This window comes from Jaculus jaculus, chromosome 2 (assembly GCF_020740685.1).
Source record: "Jaculus jaculus isolate mJacJac1 chromosome 2, mJacJac1.mat.Y.cur, whole genome shotgun sequence".
NCBI lineage: Eukaryota > Metazoa > Chordata > Mammalia > Rodentia > Dipodidae > Jaculus > Jaculus jaculus.
Window position 1 is genome coordinate 2,535,384 of NC_059103.1, and position 14,884 is coordinate 2,550,267.

Genomic DNA, 14,884 nt, shown 5'->3' on the forward strand with positions numbered 1-14,884 from the left:
AAACAATTTGTCATACTTAGCCAAGGACTAGCACTTTAAATCTTTTATTTTTATTTATTTATTTGAGATCCACAGAGAGAGAGAGAGAGAGAGAGAGAATGGGCATGCCAGGGCCTCTAGCCACTGCAAATGAACTCCAGACGCATGCGCCCCCTTGTGCATCTGGCTAACATGGGTCCTGGGGAATCGAGCCTTGAACTGGGGTCCTTAGGCTTCACAGGCAAGCGCTTAACTGCTAAGCCATCTCTCCAGCCCCAGGACTAGCACTTTAGAAGTGTTAACTCTGTTTGAAAGCCATGAGTTGAAGGTCTGGGATAATCTGGGGCAAACCTAAAACAGAGAGCTCAGCTTGACCATAGGGGCCAAGAGGCCTCACACTGCTTGTGTCTCAAGTTCCCCCACACCGCAGCCTCAAGAGATGTTTCTCACCAGCCCTGATGGAAGTTACAACTCCAAAGCTTGAATCATCAGTCTCCAGGCACTCTGGGCAAGTTATACTTTAAGAGCAGAATTTTGGGGTCATGGCAGTGCTTGGATGTTATCCCAGCAATCAGGACTCTGAGGCAGAAGAATCATGAGCTTGAGACCAGCCTGAGCTTCACAGAGAGGCCCTGTCTGGGAAGGGAAAAGTTAGACAGGAGAGAAAAGGAAGGTGGAAGGAGCTCTACTTCCAGTTACCATTCCTACCAGCTCCTGGGGTGGGTCTAAGCCTGGTATCACAGGGCTAGGTTAAGAAACATGGCCTTTATCTAATAGTCTCTCTCTTTCTTTGAGATTTCTACTTCATTTTTATCAAAAAACTAAAGCTAGGAGTGTGTGATGGTGCATGCCTGAAATTCCAGCACTTGAGAGGCAGAGGCAGAGGCAGAAGGATTGCTGTAAGCCGAAAGCCAGCCCCCTTTACATTAGACAAAAATCATATAGTGGATTTATTATAAGTACTTAAATTTTAAACTATAGTTCCTATTAATAGATGGAGAACCCTTATTTCATCAGTTTTTAAAATATTGTAATAAATAGTTTTGTATTGAATAAAATAAAAAAGATTCTCTCTTGAAAGAGCAAGGGCCAACAATGAAGCAGGGTCTTCTCCGTGACCATAAGGCTATGGGGCTCTCTGGGTTGCGCTGGGTTCTTGGCTTCTTGCTCAAAGAATTGAGGAAAGGCACACACAAGCACTTAGGCACAAAGACACTTTATTGAGAGCAAAGTGATAGTAAAGGTTTGAACACATTGTCAACAGGGCAGCAGGCCACTCAAGTGGACAATACTCAAGGGCCCCAGGAAGTGTGGGGGGCTTCTCCTTACAGGACATTTAGGGTAGGGTGGACGGGTTCCTGGGCACATAGTTTAAGATGGTCTTCTGGTTTGACTGACAAGTTTGAGTCACATAACACTTTCTCTTCTGGGCATGCTCCTTTCCATAATGCATGTGATTTTAATTATATATATCTCCAGTATGTATATATATATATATGCCCAGTTATGCCTGGGCATAAGATAGGAAATAGGGGTTTCCCTCCTAAAAGTTCACTTGGAGGGACACAGTATGCCTTATTCAGCCTGCATCCAAAACAAGTCCAGACTGGATGACCTTGGCAGTTTGGATCCCACATCTCAGACTATATTTGAACGGTACTGACCATCAAGAAAGGTCACAATGCAGGGAAGTATACTAGCTCATTGTGTAGAGCAGGGTGCATGCACAGCTTAGCACAGGTTGAAGGTGGGCAAGTTGCCAACAGGTTGCTAGGAACATTGTGTTGGAGAAGAGTGTGTTTGCCACCCAAGCCAAGCAGTGTCCTGCTGGCTAAACCCTTCCCTGTGCTTGCCTGCCTCTCAGTAATGCAGTGGAAATGCCAATTCCACTTTTCCAGAGCTCACGGTCACCATGACATCAGCATTTACCATGCAAGATCACCAAATTAGGAAGCTCAAGGCCAGAGAGGTTGCCTGTCTGCCTCGCTAGGTCTTCTCCTGGTGAACCCAGTCCACTGTAAGTGGCTTTCCTGCTCTCATGGCTTCCTCTCTTCCCCAGGTACCGCCTGGCCGGCCTCCCTGGGGAATACCAACAAAGGAACATCACAAGCCCCGAGGTCAACTACTGCCTGGTCACCGACCTCATCATCTGGACACAGTACGAAATCCAGGTGGCTGCCTACAACGGGGCTGGCCTGGGCGTCTTCAGCAGGGCGGTGACCGAGTACACCTTACAAGGAGGTAAGCTTTTGTTCTGCAAGGTCACAAGGCTACAGGACCTTGCTGGGCTGGCTGAGTCTGATTGGAACACATCAGCAATCAAAACAGGACATAGGGCTCAAGAGATGGCTTAGTGGTTAAGGCACTTGCTGCAAAGCCAAAGGACCATTCCCCAGGACCCATGTAAGCCAGATGTGTAAGGTGGCGCATGCGTCTATAGTTCCTTTGTGGCAGCTGGAGGCCCTGGCATACCCGTTCTCTCTCTCTCTCTCTATCTCTATTTCTCTCTCTGTTCTCTCTTTGCCTCTTTCTCTCTCTCTGTCAAATCAATCAATAAATAAAAATACTAAAAACAAAAAAAAACGACAACAATGAAGAAAAAAAGCAGGATATAATCTCTGGGAAGCATTTTGGAGAGAATCCGTCCTGAGCACAATTTGTGTATCATGTCATCACCCCACCTATTCCTAACCCGCGCAAGGCCAGGAGGGATGTTTTCCCTGTGTGCTAATGGCAGGCAGTATCTACTCCATCCTTCACTTTCTCTCGAGGGTCCATGGAAGCGAACTTTCCTGAATGAACTCAGTGTGTCTTGCAGTCTAGCAGGCTGCCTGTGCATTTCTGTGTGATACCATGGTTATGTTTCTCTATTTTTTTTTAATTTGGCATGAGTACGTGGTGCGTGTGCATGTTTGTATACATGTGTGTGTGAGTGTGCGTAGACATGTGTACGCATGTGGAGGCCAAAGGTGAACATCGGGTGTCTTCCTCGAAGGCTCCCCTCTTTGCCTCTCACCCATGGACTCAGCCAGTGGAACTAGCCAGCATGCCCCAGGGATTGCCTGTCTCTGCCTCCCCCAAACTGGGATTGCAGCTGGCTGCTGTAACCACCCAGTATTTACCCTTGTCCTGGGGATCTGAAGTCCGATCCTCGTGCTTTCACAGCAAGTGCTGCACTGGAGTGACCCCTGACCGCCCCCCCCCATCCCTGAGACAATGGTTATCTTTCGAAAACAGTGATGTTCACAAGTTTTGTTTTCATTATGGAAAATGGATATGATTATTCCTCCCTGAAAAGAGATGGTCAGACAGAGTTCCATCAAGTCAGTGAGTCTTAACACTTGTGCTGAGACTCAGCCCCATGGTTTTAGCTTTTCCACACTTCCTGCTCTCTGGAGGGTTCTCCTTGTAGCCCCGAGGAAGGACTGGCTGGCTGGGTAATGCTCTCAACATGTGCATTTCATTGTTGTCCCAAGCAGTAATAAATAGGCCTTCTGTTGACACCACCACATTGAGTCCTACAGCAGCCCAGATCCTTGCCCGGGGAGCTAATTTTCCCACATGATCTAAAGCCCTTTCTCATGCAGCCATTCACTTTCCCTCCTGATTCACAGGTGCAATTCTATTTGCTTAGGCATTTTTTTTTTTTATCACTACCAGGCCTTGACCTTTTTCAAATGATAAGGTTTCTAACTGCCCACTTTTCTCCCCAAATCCTGCCTGAGACCTAATGTTCCTTGATATTACATGCTGTTATTATCATCCCTTATTGATCGGCTGTCTGTTGTCATCCACAAGTCCATAAATCCTCCTTTATAAATTAAGTGCAGTCAGTTCCACCTGCCGAGCAACTAGCAGAAATATTTAAATGCAGGACAGCCAGGCAGGACCTGTCCATCTGCATGTGATTCTTGATGACTCGTTTACAGAGGAAAATAGCAGGAAACCTAGACAATTGATGCTTGTTTTAACAAGTCTATTTAATAATAATAATAATAATAAAAACCAGTGGAACCTAGAAACACTTAAAATGACTAACATTGCTAGTTATAATACCACATTTCTATTAACTGTGACCGTGTCATTTTATCACCGGTGCATGTGAGCTCTGTGTAGGGCAGAAGGAAGCAGATTATGGCCTGATGGAGAAGCACTTTGAGGCTGGAGAATTTGGCCAGTGTGCCCTTGGCAGTGGAGAGCCATCACAGGCCTCAGAGCCGTGCATGACATGAGCAGATGCTCAACTAGAAGATGTATCCAGCAGGGAAGGTGGGAGGGAGCAGAGAGGGCAACAACATCCAAAAACAAAAGAACCATAGCTTGGCTGCGAAGCGGTGGAACCGGATCCTCCCCGCTCTGAAGTGAAAGGGGTTTGTGGGGTATGTTTTTGGGTGACATAGTATCCTGTCAAACATGTCACATGTGTCACCTCCATTGTGCCCACTGCAATTCAGTAAACAAAGGCACATGAGTCCACAACCTTCAACCAGTGTAGCAGGGCTGGGTATAAAATCAAGAGCCAGTCAGACTCCTTCCTAAACTGCCCATATTTCCAGCTAGAACAGGACATGGTTTGTCCTCAGCCACATATACATATAGAAACTACCTGTTAGATGGCTGGATTTAGTAAGTGTGATATCGCATGACCAGTCAATATTAGATCTAGTATTATATCCAGTCTTTAGTGTCAAGAACAAGGTACCCTAGGCAGCATGCATAGTGCATGAGTCAGTGGGAAAGTAAGAGGTTTAGGCATGATGGGGCCCTGCTGTAGATGATGGCAGGATGGGTGGGCCCTCGCCTCTGTCCAAGGGGTCTGCTCTGTGGTGATGTTACTGCGAAGTCAACGGACCCAGGTTCACTTCCCCAGTACCCCTGTAAAACCAGATACACAAAGTGGTGCATGTGTCTGGAGTTCATTTGCAGTGGCTGGAAGCCCTGGTGTGCCCCTTCTCTTTCCTCTTTCTCTCTCTCTCTCTCTCTCTAGTTAATAAATAGTAAATAAGATATTTTTAAATTAAATTTTTAAAAATTTATTTGCAAGCAGAGAGAGAATGAGGGTGAGTATGGTATGCCAGGGCCTCTAGCCACTACAAACAAACTCCAGATGCATGTGACACTTTGTGCATCAGGATTTAAATGACTAATGGGAAATCAAACCCAGGTCATTAGGTTTTGTAGGCAAGCACCTTGATCACTGAGCAAAACTTCCCAGCCCCTCTACTTTCTTTAAATATTCACCAGCTGACGTTGGTTACTGATGGATGCCACAATGCAGTTTTCCATCTTGCTACTGCTCTGTCCCTAACTTGGGCATTTGCTGCCAGGTGTCAGCCCAGAGATAGATCCAGAAACCTCACAAGTTTCAGGAGGACTCAGGATGTGTTTCACTCTGCTTGAGAAATTCCTCGTATGCACATGTGCTTCCTTATATGCATATGGACTTCCTCATATAGACATGGACTTCCTGGTGTGTTCAAGTACTTCCTGAAGTGCACGTGGACTTTCTCTTATAGACATGAGGACATAGACTTTTTCATATGCTCCATTACTTCCTCAAATGCATTTGAACTTTCTTGTGTGCATATGGACTTCCTCATATAGACATGGACTTCCTGGTGTGTTCAAGTACTTCCTGAAATGCACGTGGACTTTCTCTTATAGACATGTGGACATAGACTTTTTCATATGCTCCATTAATTCCTCAAATGCATTTGAACTTCCTTGTATGCATACAGATTTCCTCATGTGGACATGGATTCCTCACATGCTCACCTTCTTCCTCAAATGCATATGGACTTCCTCATGACTGTGCAGATGTCCTCCAGTGCACATGAACTTCCTCCAGTGCACATGATGGCCATCCACTTTGTCCCTCCTGGCCCAGCCCTGTGGCTTCTGGAGCCACAAACAGGTCACTCTTCTTGTAAGAGATGCAGGCTTTTCCTCTGCATGTTACAGAACCCCCATGTGCTCTGTGATGTTGCAAAGTCCTCTGGGGATGTCTCCTGAGATGACCAAGACTTAATCCCTTTGATCTTTAGCATCTCAGCTTTCCCCAGGAAGTGCCTGCCCACTCCTAAGCTCTCCATGTTCAAGGGACACATTGAACTCCAGAATAAACTGGGGACTTTGACACTCAGCCACATCACTGGGACACCGTGCCTTGGACCTGACTGCGGAATTCACCCCAAGACAGGCAGGCTTGAGTGGTTGGCCGGCTTTGAGAACAGCCCACAGCCCAGGGCAGCACAACTGGCCCCCGTTCTGGACACCTCAAGCTGTCCCTGGTCCTGCTTTGCTTCATACCCCAGCTTTTTTATTTTTGTTTCTTTGAGACGGGATCTCACTATGTAATCCTGACTTGCCTGGCACTATGTAGCCCAAGCTGTCCTCAGCCTTACGGCACTCCTCCTGCCTCAGCCTCCAGAGTACTGGGGTTGTAGGCATGAGCCACCACACCCCAGCCGTGTCCCTACTTTTAAGGTCCTCTCAGTGGCTACTCCACAGTGAAGTAAAATGAACCAAGGTGTCAATTCTGTGCGTGAATCACATTTGTGCCAAGATAGAACCAAATAGGAGGATGTTGCACCACCACACAGAAAGAGAGGGTCGGACAGGCAGGACAGGACGATTTCAGAGAAGTGACACATCGGGAAGAGAAGTGACAAAGAGCCGGGCATGGTGGCTCATGCCTTTAATCCCAGCACTCGCGAGGCAGAGATAGGAGGATCACTGAGAGTTCTAGGCCACCCTGAGACTACATAGTTAATTCCAGGTCAGCCTGGACCACAGTGAGACCCTACTTCAAAAAACCAAAAAAGAAAAAAAGTGGCAAGAGACACAAGTGCATTTGATGGGTCAGTGGTCCTCAGTGACCGTGTCTGAGGTGCACGCACAGATGTATCAACATATCTCTGCAAGGAGAACTCCTGGTTGGAGACTCTCTCGGCCACCTAAACCTGACTCCCACTTACCATTGTGTGCCTGAGACCTGCATTTAACCTTCCAGGGCCTTGGCTTTTGTCTATGAAACTGTGGCATTTGTGTCTCCCCTGCCTGCTCTAAGAGTGGCAATGGAAGGAGATGGAGATGATGCTCATGAGAAGTGGGGCACCAGCGGACACCCACAGACACATGCCATCTGCATTTGTTTTTGTTTTTTTTTTCCCCTTGTGACCACCACTAGCATCCATTGCCAGTCTTTGATAGTCGTTACCATCCATGACCATTGTACAGAAAGAGATTTATTTCAGCCTCTACTAAGAGTGGAAAAAAAAAAAAACAAAACCAAACCCAAACATTGAAGAATCCATGTGAGCCCCTACTGCGTGACTGTGGGCACTGAAGGGCAGAAATTGTGCCAGTCATGTGGTCAGCCTTAAGCCTGCAGGTCAGCCTGGAGGTGAGGTGGATTGACCTTGGTGAAATTGGAGCCAGATGACCCAAATGTGTCCATGCTGTGCGATCACTCCTCGTTTACCCACAGGTCAGTGCCACTAGGCTTCCTTGGAGATGCCCCAGTCAGGACACTCAGCATGTGCTATGGATATGAAAGCCACCCACCCTACAGAGGGGCTGCGTGGAGCCATGTTGAAGAAGAGTGTAGTTGTCTGTGTCGCTTAGGGATGTAGCCCAGCTGCTAGAGACAGACCCCAGTGATAGTGGCTTCAGTGATATGAAGATAGATGTGTTTTCATTTCCCTCCCATCAGCAGAGCAGACAAGGGGAGGGTGGGGATTGGAGGGGCAGCCCTGAGCTCATCACATGACCAGGGCCTTTCTGTCTCTCTGCTGCATTATCTGTAGTATTTTCCTCACGCTCATAAGATCACTATCACCATACCCACTATCACATCCATATTCTAGAGGGAGAGATGGTGGCAGGTACAGAGTAAGCCTTGAGGAAAAGTATGCCATCTTAAAGAATATTTTACTTATTGAGCTGGAGTGAAGCCAAGGGACCCATGTTTGACTCTCCAGATCCCACATAAGCCAGATGCACAAAGGTGAGGCAACCACAGGGTCTCACATGCCCACTAGGTGGTGCAAGCATCTGGAGTTTGATTTCAGTGGCTGAGGCCCTGGAGTGCCAATTCTTTCTTTCCCTGTCTTGCTCTCTCTAAAATAAAGAGAAAAAAAAAAAGGAAGAATATTTTCCTTATTTATTTAAGAGAGAGAGAGAGAGAGAAAATGTGTTTGCTAGGACCTCTAGCCACTGCAAACAAACTCCAGACACATGTGCCACATTGTGCATCTGGATTACATGGGTCCTGGGGAATCAAACCTGTGTCCTGAGGCTTCGCAGGCAGGCACATTAACCACTAACTTAACCACTAAACCATCTACAGCCCCTTAAGGATCTTGTCTATAAGTTCCATGCACAAGTGACTCCTGCTTGCAGTTCATAGAGGAGTCCCTGTTCAGGAGGGGCTGGAAACATGGGCCTTCGTCATTTTTGCATTTCTGTCAGTGTTACAAGTGGCAGGGGAATGGATGATGGAGGGACAGCCCATGGCTCCTGCTCACTTTCCAAGGTGGCCTCCTGCAGGGAGTGCACAATTTGGAGATATAAAACTGCAGAACAGTGTAGGGCCAAGCCATGGGGAGTTCCTCAGGCACCTTCCTCATCACTGTGTCACAGTGAGTGGAGACTTGAGTACACAACCCTGTTAGCCTTGATTTCCACCCAGATCTCCTGCATTCCCTGAATTTCAGCCGGAGCCCACAGGGGCTGTCTGAGCAGCAGCTGAACCATGACCCCGTGCTGCTGGGAGCCCACTTCGTGCCCCTGGGTCATCCCACAGCCGTTAGCACTGCGTGGTGCGAAAGCCTTGGAGTGGGCCCTTCAGGCTGAAAGAGGAATAATTAAAAATGCCTCGGTATAAAAGGGTGGAAAAGGATCACTTGCCAGACTCATTTGGAAAATTATGGGCATGTATAGAAACATCGCCTGGCAGTCCATTTGAAGATTCTGAGAAAGGCCTAGATGCTAACCAGGGAGGAAACAGCTTCCGCCTGTGATGGCCTGCTCCCCTTCTCCCTTTAGCAAGCGCCAAACTCTCGGGTGGAGCAATTGGAGAAGACTTCAGGCGGCCGGGGAAGGAGGAACAGTTCCCTGTGTGTGGAACGTGTTAGGCAAACTATGAAAAGATTTCACCAGTGATGCGGCACCCTCCGGAGGGAGGGAAGTGTAGCTCACACATGCTACTGGCTGGGACAAAGTGCAATCTGCCCCAAACTCCTTCGTGTCTTGTGTATTGATGGTCTCAAATGCCATCTCCTTCCAGAAAGTTATTTAAAGAAAGTAAGCAAGTTGTAGCCATTGTGAGCTCAGCATAGTCTATTACTTAACCCAGACTTAATGAACCCAGCACATGTTCTGGGGGGCTTTTATTATTGACGTGTACGATGGACGCACAGTGCACGGTACACCAGCCTGGCTCTTTGCAGATTCTCAACATGGACTGGTATCACGGGCATGCAAGTTCTTCTGACTCTTCCTACCCTGGCTCCACCCACCATCTTGGATATCTTGTCTCCCCAGTCCCATCTAATAGATTTTTGTAAGCAGTGTCTTCTCGACCTTTTCCACCCCAGGCATTTTAAATGGGACATATTAACTTACAAATTGAGCCCCAGAGCTCTAATACAGTGTGAGCCATGGGAACTTTCCAAAGGGGTGAGAGAAAAGGCTGGCTCCTCTGCAGAAATGATGGCCTAAAACCCCAGCGGTCAGAACCTGCCTGTCAAATTTCCATCATGATGACCTGAAAGGAAATGGGAAGTAAATCATATTTTTTCAAGAATTTCATAGCACTCCCAGAAACCGATGTGCTACTGGTTTCAAGTGGGAAAAGGTACCCACAAAGTGTAGCTCCTAAAAAAAAGAGAAATGCCCGGTGTGATTAAGACTTTTTCTTACTGCCACTGTGTACCTCAGGAACTTGCTAATGGCCTAAATGACCAGTGCCATCAAAAGCCAATGGCAGGTCCTGTGCCATGCTGACTCACTGTTTGCCTCACACATTCCACACAGCTTGAAACTGTCCAACTACCAAGTAAGACTCAGGAAGGAGTAATGCAGCCACAGCGTTCTCAGGTGAGGCTGTACACAGGCTCCTTGCACAGTTAGAATATAAAATGTCCTTGACTACAGTTATATCCTAAAATAAACCCACTCACCTTAACAAACTCCCTCTCTCTATTTTAAAGTATATCCATTAAGATGCAGATACAGGTGTTGATATTTTTTATAAAGCATCCAAAGATAAATTACACTATAAATCATCATTTTGGATGTACAAAGGTTTTACTTTTTCTGGTTTTACTCCTTTGGTCATTTTTCTTCTTGTAGCAGGTATGTTTGGTGCTGTCATGATTTATTCCAGTGTTAGAGCTTTGCCTTGTAATGAAGGAGGAATATTTCACATTCTAAAAGAAGTGGAAACAACATTTGGTTATCCCCATTTCTGAGACATTAGTGAGAGGTCCTAAATGTTCGCTTGGGCCTTGAGAGGTTTTCTAAAGTAAGGATTATAAATGAGCACTTGCTAGCAAGTCCTATTCTTATCCTCTCTTGGGAAATTCTCAATGTGGCATTAAATGACATTGCACAAAAGATTTGTTTCTTAATGCCTGAGACTTTCCAACCTCGGGCTTTTCTTCTAAATAGGATAATGTTCCAGATTCTCCAAGCAGCATCACTCCAAACACTAAGAAAACACAGGGCCAGATAGATATGGGATGCTCTTTTAGGCACAGGCTTAATGGCTTTTTAGAATTTACAGGAAAGGAAAGGACAGGCATTTCTATACACTTAAGCTCGTTACCTGATTTCACCTACCCTTAAGAATCATGTGACACAGATACCTTGTCCCTATCTTATAGGGGGAAGAAAAGTACACTTCGGATCACTGACTTTCCCAAGGTCATGTAACTAAAAAGTGCTGGAAAATACTGAAATGTAAACATCACTCAGCTGGCCTCCCAAGCTATTCCCTTACTGGGATGATCTGTTGTGGCTAGAATTTGTTTTTGTTTTTGTTTCATTCTGCATGTGTCAGGCTTGGTGGAAGGGACTCTCGGATTTTCACTGTAGTTTATATATGAAATAAGAAATTAGGTCTCATCTCTCTTTCACGCATGGTAGGGAAGTGTGCAGCAGATAGCGGATGTTTTGGATTGCAGTGCACAATAAGAAATCTGTTTTGGAGCCTGGGAGATGCCTCAGTGTGGGAAAGTACTCGCCATGAAAGCATGAGGTCCTACGCAGATTCCGGCACTCACATAAATGCCAGGCAGGGTGGCACAGACCTGTAATCCCAGGGCTGAGACGGGGGAGCCCTGAAGCAAGATGGATATCTAGACCAGCCGAACTGGTGAGCTCTGGAGTTAAGTGAGAGGCCTTGGCTCAGTAAATAAGGCAGAGGACAATCGAGGAAGATACCTGATTTTAACCAGTTGCTTGCACATGAACACCCACATGTGTACTTGCATCCCACACACATGTGAACATACATATACACAGGCCCACATACCACACACCAACCTGAAACATGGGGCTTGTGGAAAAATAGTCAATCTCACCATCAATGAGATTCTTTGATTTTTTTTTTTTCCTGCCCTGTTCCATTCTGTGTCAGTCTTTTAACGATGCCGGGGCACCTGACTACTGAATGGGTTTCCTGATCTGATAATCATTTGTGCCTTACACTGTAAAGAATGCTGGATTTGATTGAACAGCAAGGAGGATTTGATTTGACTGCCAGCCCTTTTAGAAAAAGTTCCTGCGGGACGTAGGATTCGTCGGGGTCAAGGTTGTGAGTATGTCCAGGGGAGAAGATAGACAGGGATCTGTACGGAAGAGTGAGCAGGGCCCACCGGACACGGCACAGAGTTCCTAATAGAGGAGGGCAAGAGGGAAGCTGTGTTCCAGCATCTGCCTTCTACAGATGACCTTGTGGGCGGGAAGCTAGTTTCCCCCATGACCCTCAGCTGCCACTGGGAGAAACATGGGAAGTAGAACGACCTTAAGTTCCTGTGCTCGGTGCATCACTTTATCATAGACCCGTGTTTCCTCCTAGCCTACGAGCACTTTGAGGGCCGGGGCCGGGTGGGAGCTGGTATCTCTTTTGAATTGCTGTTCTCAAATCCAAATGCCATGTCTGGTGCATATAAACCAAGCGCGCACGGATGTCTGGTTAAGACCAGAAGGTTGCTAGTTTCTTTTCCACTTCCCAGTGCTTCGCCAGCGCAGGCCCCACATCCAGCGCCGCACCTGCCTCCTCCCCTTGTCAGGAGAGCTCGAAGGCTGAAGGAGAGCCTAGGAATTAACGTGACTGGATGGGACCTTTCTGTGAGTTCTGCGTCCTGCCTTCTAGAAGCAAGGCCTCTTTGGTGGTTTGAATGTAAAACGTCTCATCCTGCGTTTCAATGCTTAATCCCTTGACGGCGACGCTATTCAGGAAGGTGAAGTGGAGGTGGAGCCCTGTTGGAGGAAGTGTCGCTTGGAGTGGGTTTTGCTGGACTATGTAAAAAAAAAAAAAAAACAAAAAAAAAAAACACCTGCATGAGAGCAGCACCCTGTGTGAGCCGGAGAAGCATGGCTCAAAGTTGCAGAGAGCTCAAGGCTATGACTTGAACCCCTCTGTAGCAATAGGATATGTGTGGAAAAGCAGCTTCACCCAAGGCTGGTGTGAGCACTGGTCATGATGAGCACAGCAAAGATGCTGCGGGCGTGCCACTTGAGGATATCAAGAAGGGAAGCACGTGAAGAGAAGGTTAGATGGAAAAAAAAAAAAAAAAGGAGGAGATACCAAACAAACAAAGTCAAACTGTTGATGGCCCAAGCACAAGCCAGACAGAGCTTCCCTCGGTCTTTCCCATGCTCTTGATTGTAAGAGTCAGCATTTGACACAAGTGAAAATACTGGAATAAAGCATGTACTTCATGAACAGAAATAATAATCATCTTACTTTGTCCCAAGCCTGCCATAGATTCAGAGTAGACTGACAGGGTAAGGTCAGAGGACAGCTTACCCGGGCACACCTTCCCCACCCCTTGTGATCTTACTCACAGCCAGGCAAACAACCTTAAAGGCTTCTCCCAATCACTAAAGAATCTGGCTGGGGAGATGGTTCAGTGGGTAACGTGCTTGCTGCAGGAACATGAGACCACAGTTCAGATCCCCAGACCCTCCATGAAACCAGATGCTATTGCAGGTGCCTGTAATCCCAGCACACATCTGGCAAGATGGGAGCAGAGACGGGAGATTCTCCTGGAGGCTTGTGGGCCAGCTAGTCTGGCGAATCCAGTGTGAGACCCTGCCTCAAACAAGGTGGAAGACGAGAACTGATGTCTGAAGTTGTCCTCTGACCTCCACATGCACACTGGGCTTGAACATACCGCACACACACACACACAAAGGAAAAAAATAAGCTTAGAAAAGGACCCATAAAACTCTTAAGTGTTACGGTATTTTCTTCTAAATCCGTGGAAATGATGATACTCAAGAGGATTTGTTAAAGATTTCTTATCCCCATAACTTTCTAGAAATGTGTAACGCAGGTGTAGCAAAACTACGGGAGCCCTAACAACACAAGAACTCAGCCATAGCCTGTAATGATCTGAAATTAATGATAACAGCCAGAGCACAAATTGTAATATACATATCCACCAGGCAACAGGCAGCCAGCAATTCTTCTGTGTAATCAGTTCACTTCTCCCGTCAGAAGGGCATATACATTTAATTCCGTGGGGTTCCTTGGAGACATATATGCAGATGAATCCCTGTTAAGGCCTGCATAGATGCACCCACCCCTGTTATTATAAACTGGATACTGTTAGGCAGTGAAAACACTGCATGCTTTGGGTCAAGTCACATACTTCTTGCTCAGTGCCAACAAATTGCCCAAGGCAGTGCAGAATGGGCAGCCCTCTGCCAACCCCTTTGGCACAGTGTATCTGGAAGGAGCTCTTACCATGAGGGTGCTCAGAATAGGGAGATGTAAGCCACATGTGATTCAGGTATCCCCCATAAACTTAGGTGTTCTGCATGCTAGGTCCTCAGCTGATGAAGAATTGGGCAATTAATGCCTTCTGGGGGCAGTGTATTGTTGGGGGCAGGCTTATGGGTGTTATAGCCAGTTTCCCCATGCCAGTGTTTGGCACACTCTCCTGTTGCTGTTGTCCACCTGATGTTGGCCAGGGAGTGATGTCCACCCTCTGCTCATGTCATCGTTTTCCCTTGCCATCATGGAGCTTCCCCCTCAAGCCTGTAAGCCAAAATAAACCCTTTTACCAAAAATCTGCTCTTGGTTGTGTGATTGCTGCCAGCAATGCAAACCTGACTACAACACCACACCAAAGCCAGCTAGAGCTAATTGCATCCTCACCACACCAAAGCCAGCTAGAGGTAATTGCATCCTCACCACACCAAAGCCAGCTAGAGGTAATTGCACCCTGCCTTCCAGAAGTGAACTGCCTGGGTGCTGTCCACCTGGAACATGGCACCATGCAGGGGCCTTAGCTCAGAACTTTCCCCCATGAATGCTGACTGCTGGGTCTGTTGCTCCCTAATTTCCAATGCAAATCCATATACCGTCCAGGAGAACTGATCTTGCATTTGAGGGTAACGGGAAGATAAAAATTTTAGTGTGTGAAAATCTAAGATTTCATGGTTTATCTGTAACAGAATGTACCCTTATCTCAACAAACACACCTGGACATGTTAGAATATAGAAATTATGTTGGGGGCTGGAGACATGGCTTAGTGGTTAAGGCACTTGCTTTCCCGCAAAGCCAAAGGACCCAGGTTCAAGTCCCCAAGGCAAACATAAGCCAGATGCATAAGGTAGTACACACATCTGCAGGTTATTTGCAGTGGCTAGAGACCCTGGCATGCC

At 46.8% G+C, this 14,884-nt stretch overlaps 1 protein-coding gene across 1 annotated transcript in view; it reads left to right on the forward strand.

Moving 5' to 3' along the window:
- Positions 1 to 14,884, forward strand: part of Sdk1 (sidekick cell adhesion molecule 1) — a 1,082,085-nt gene that overhangs the window by 827,971 nt on the left and 239,230 nt on the right. Inside the window, exon 17 of the mRNA XM_045142963.1 lies at positions 2,039 to 2,220. Within this exon, the coding sequence (XP_044998898.1) occupies positions 2,039 to 2,220 (182 nt within the window). The remainder of the gene's footprint in view (positions 1 to 2,038; positions 2,221 to 14,884) is intronic.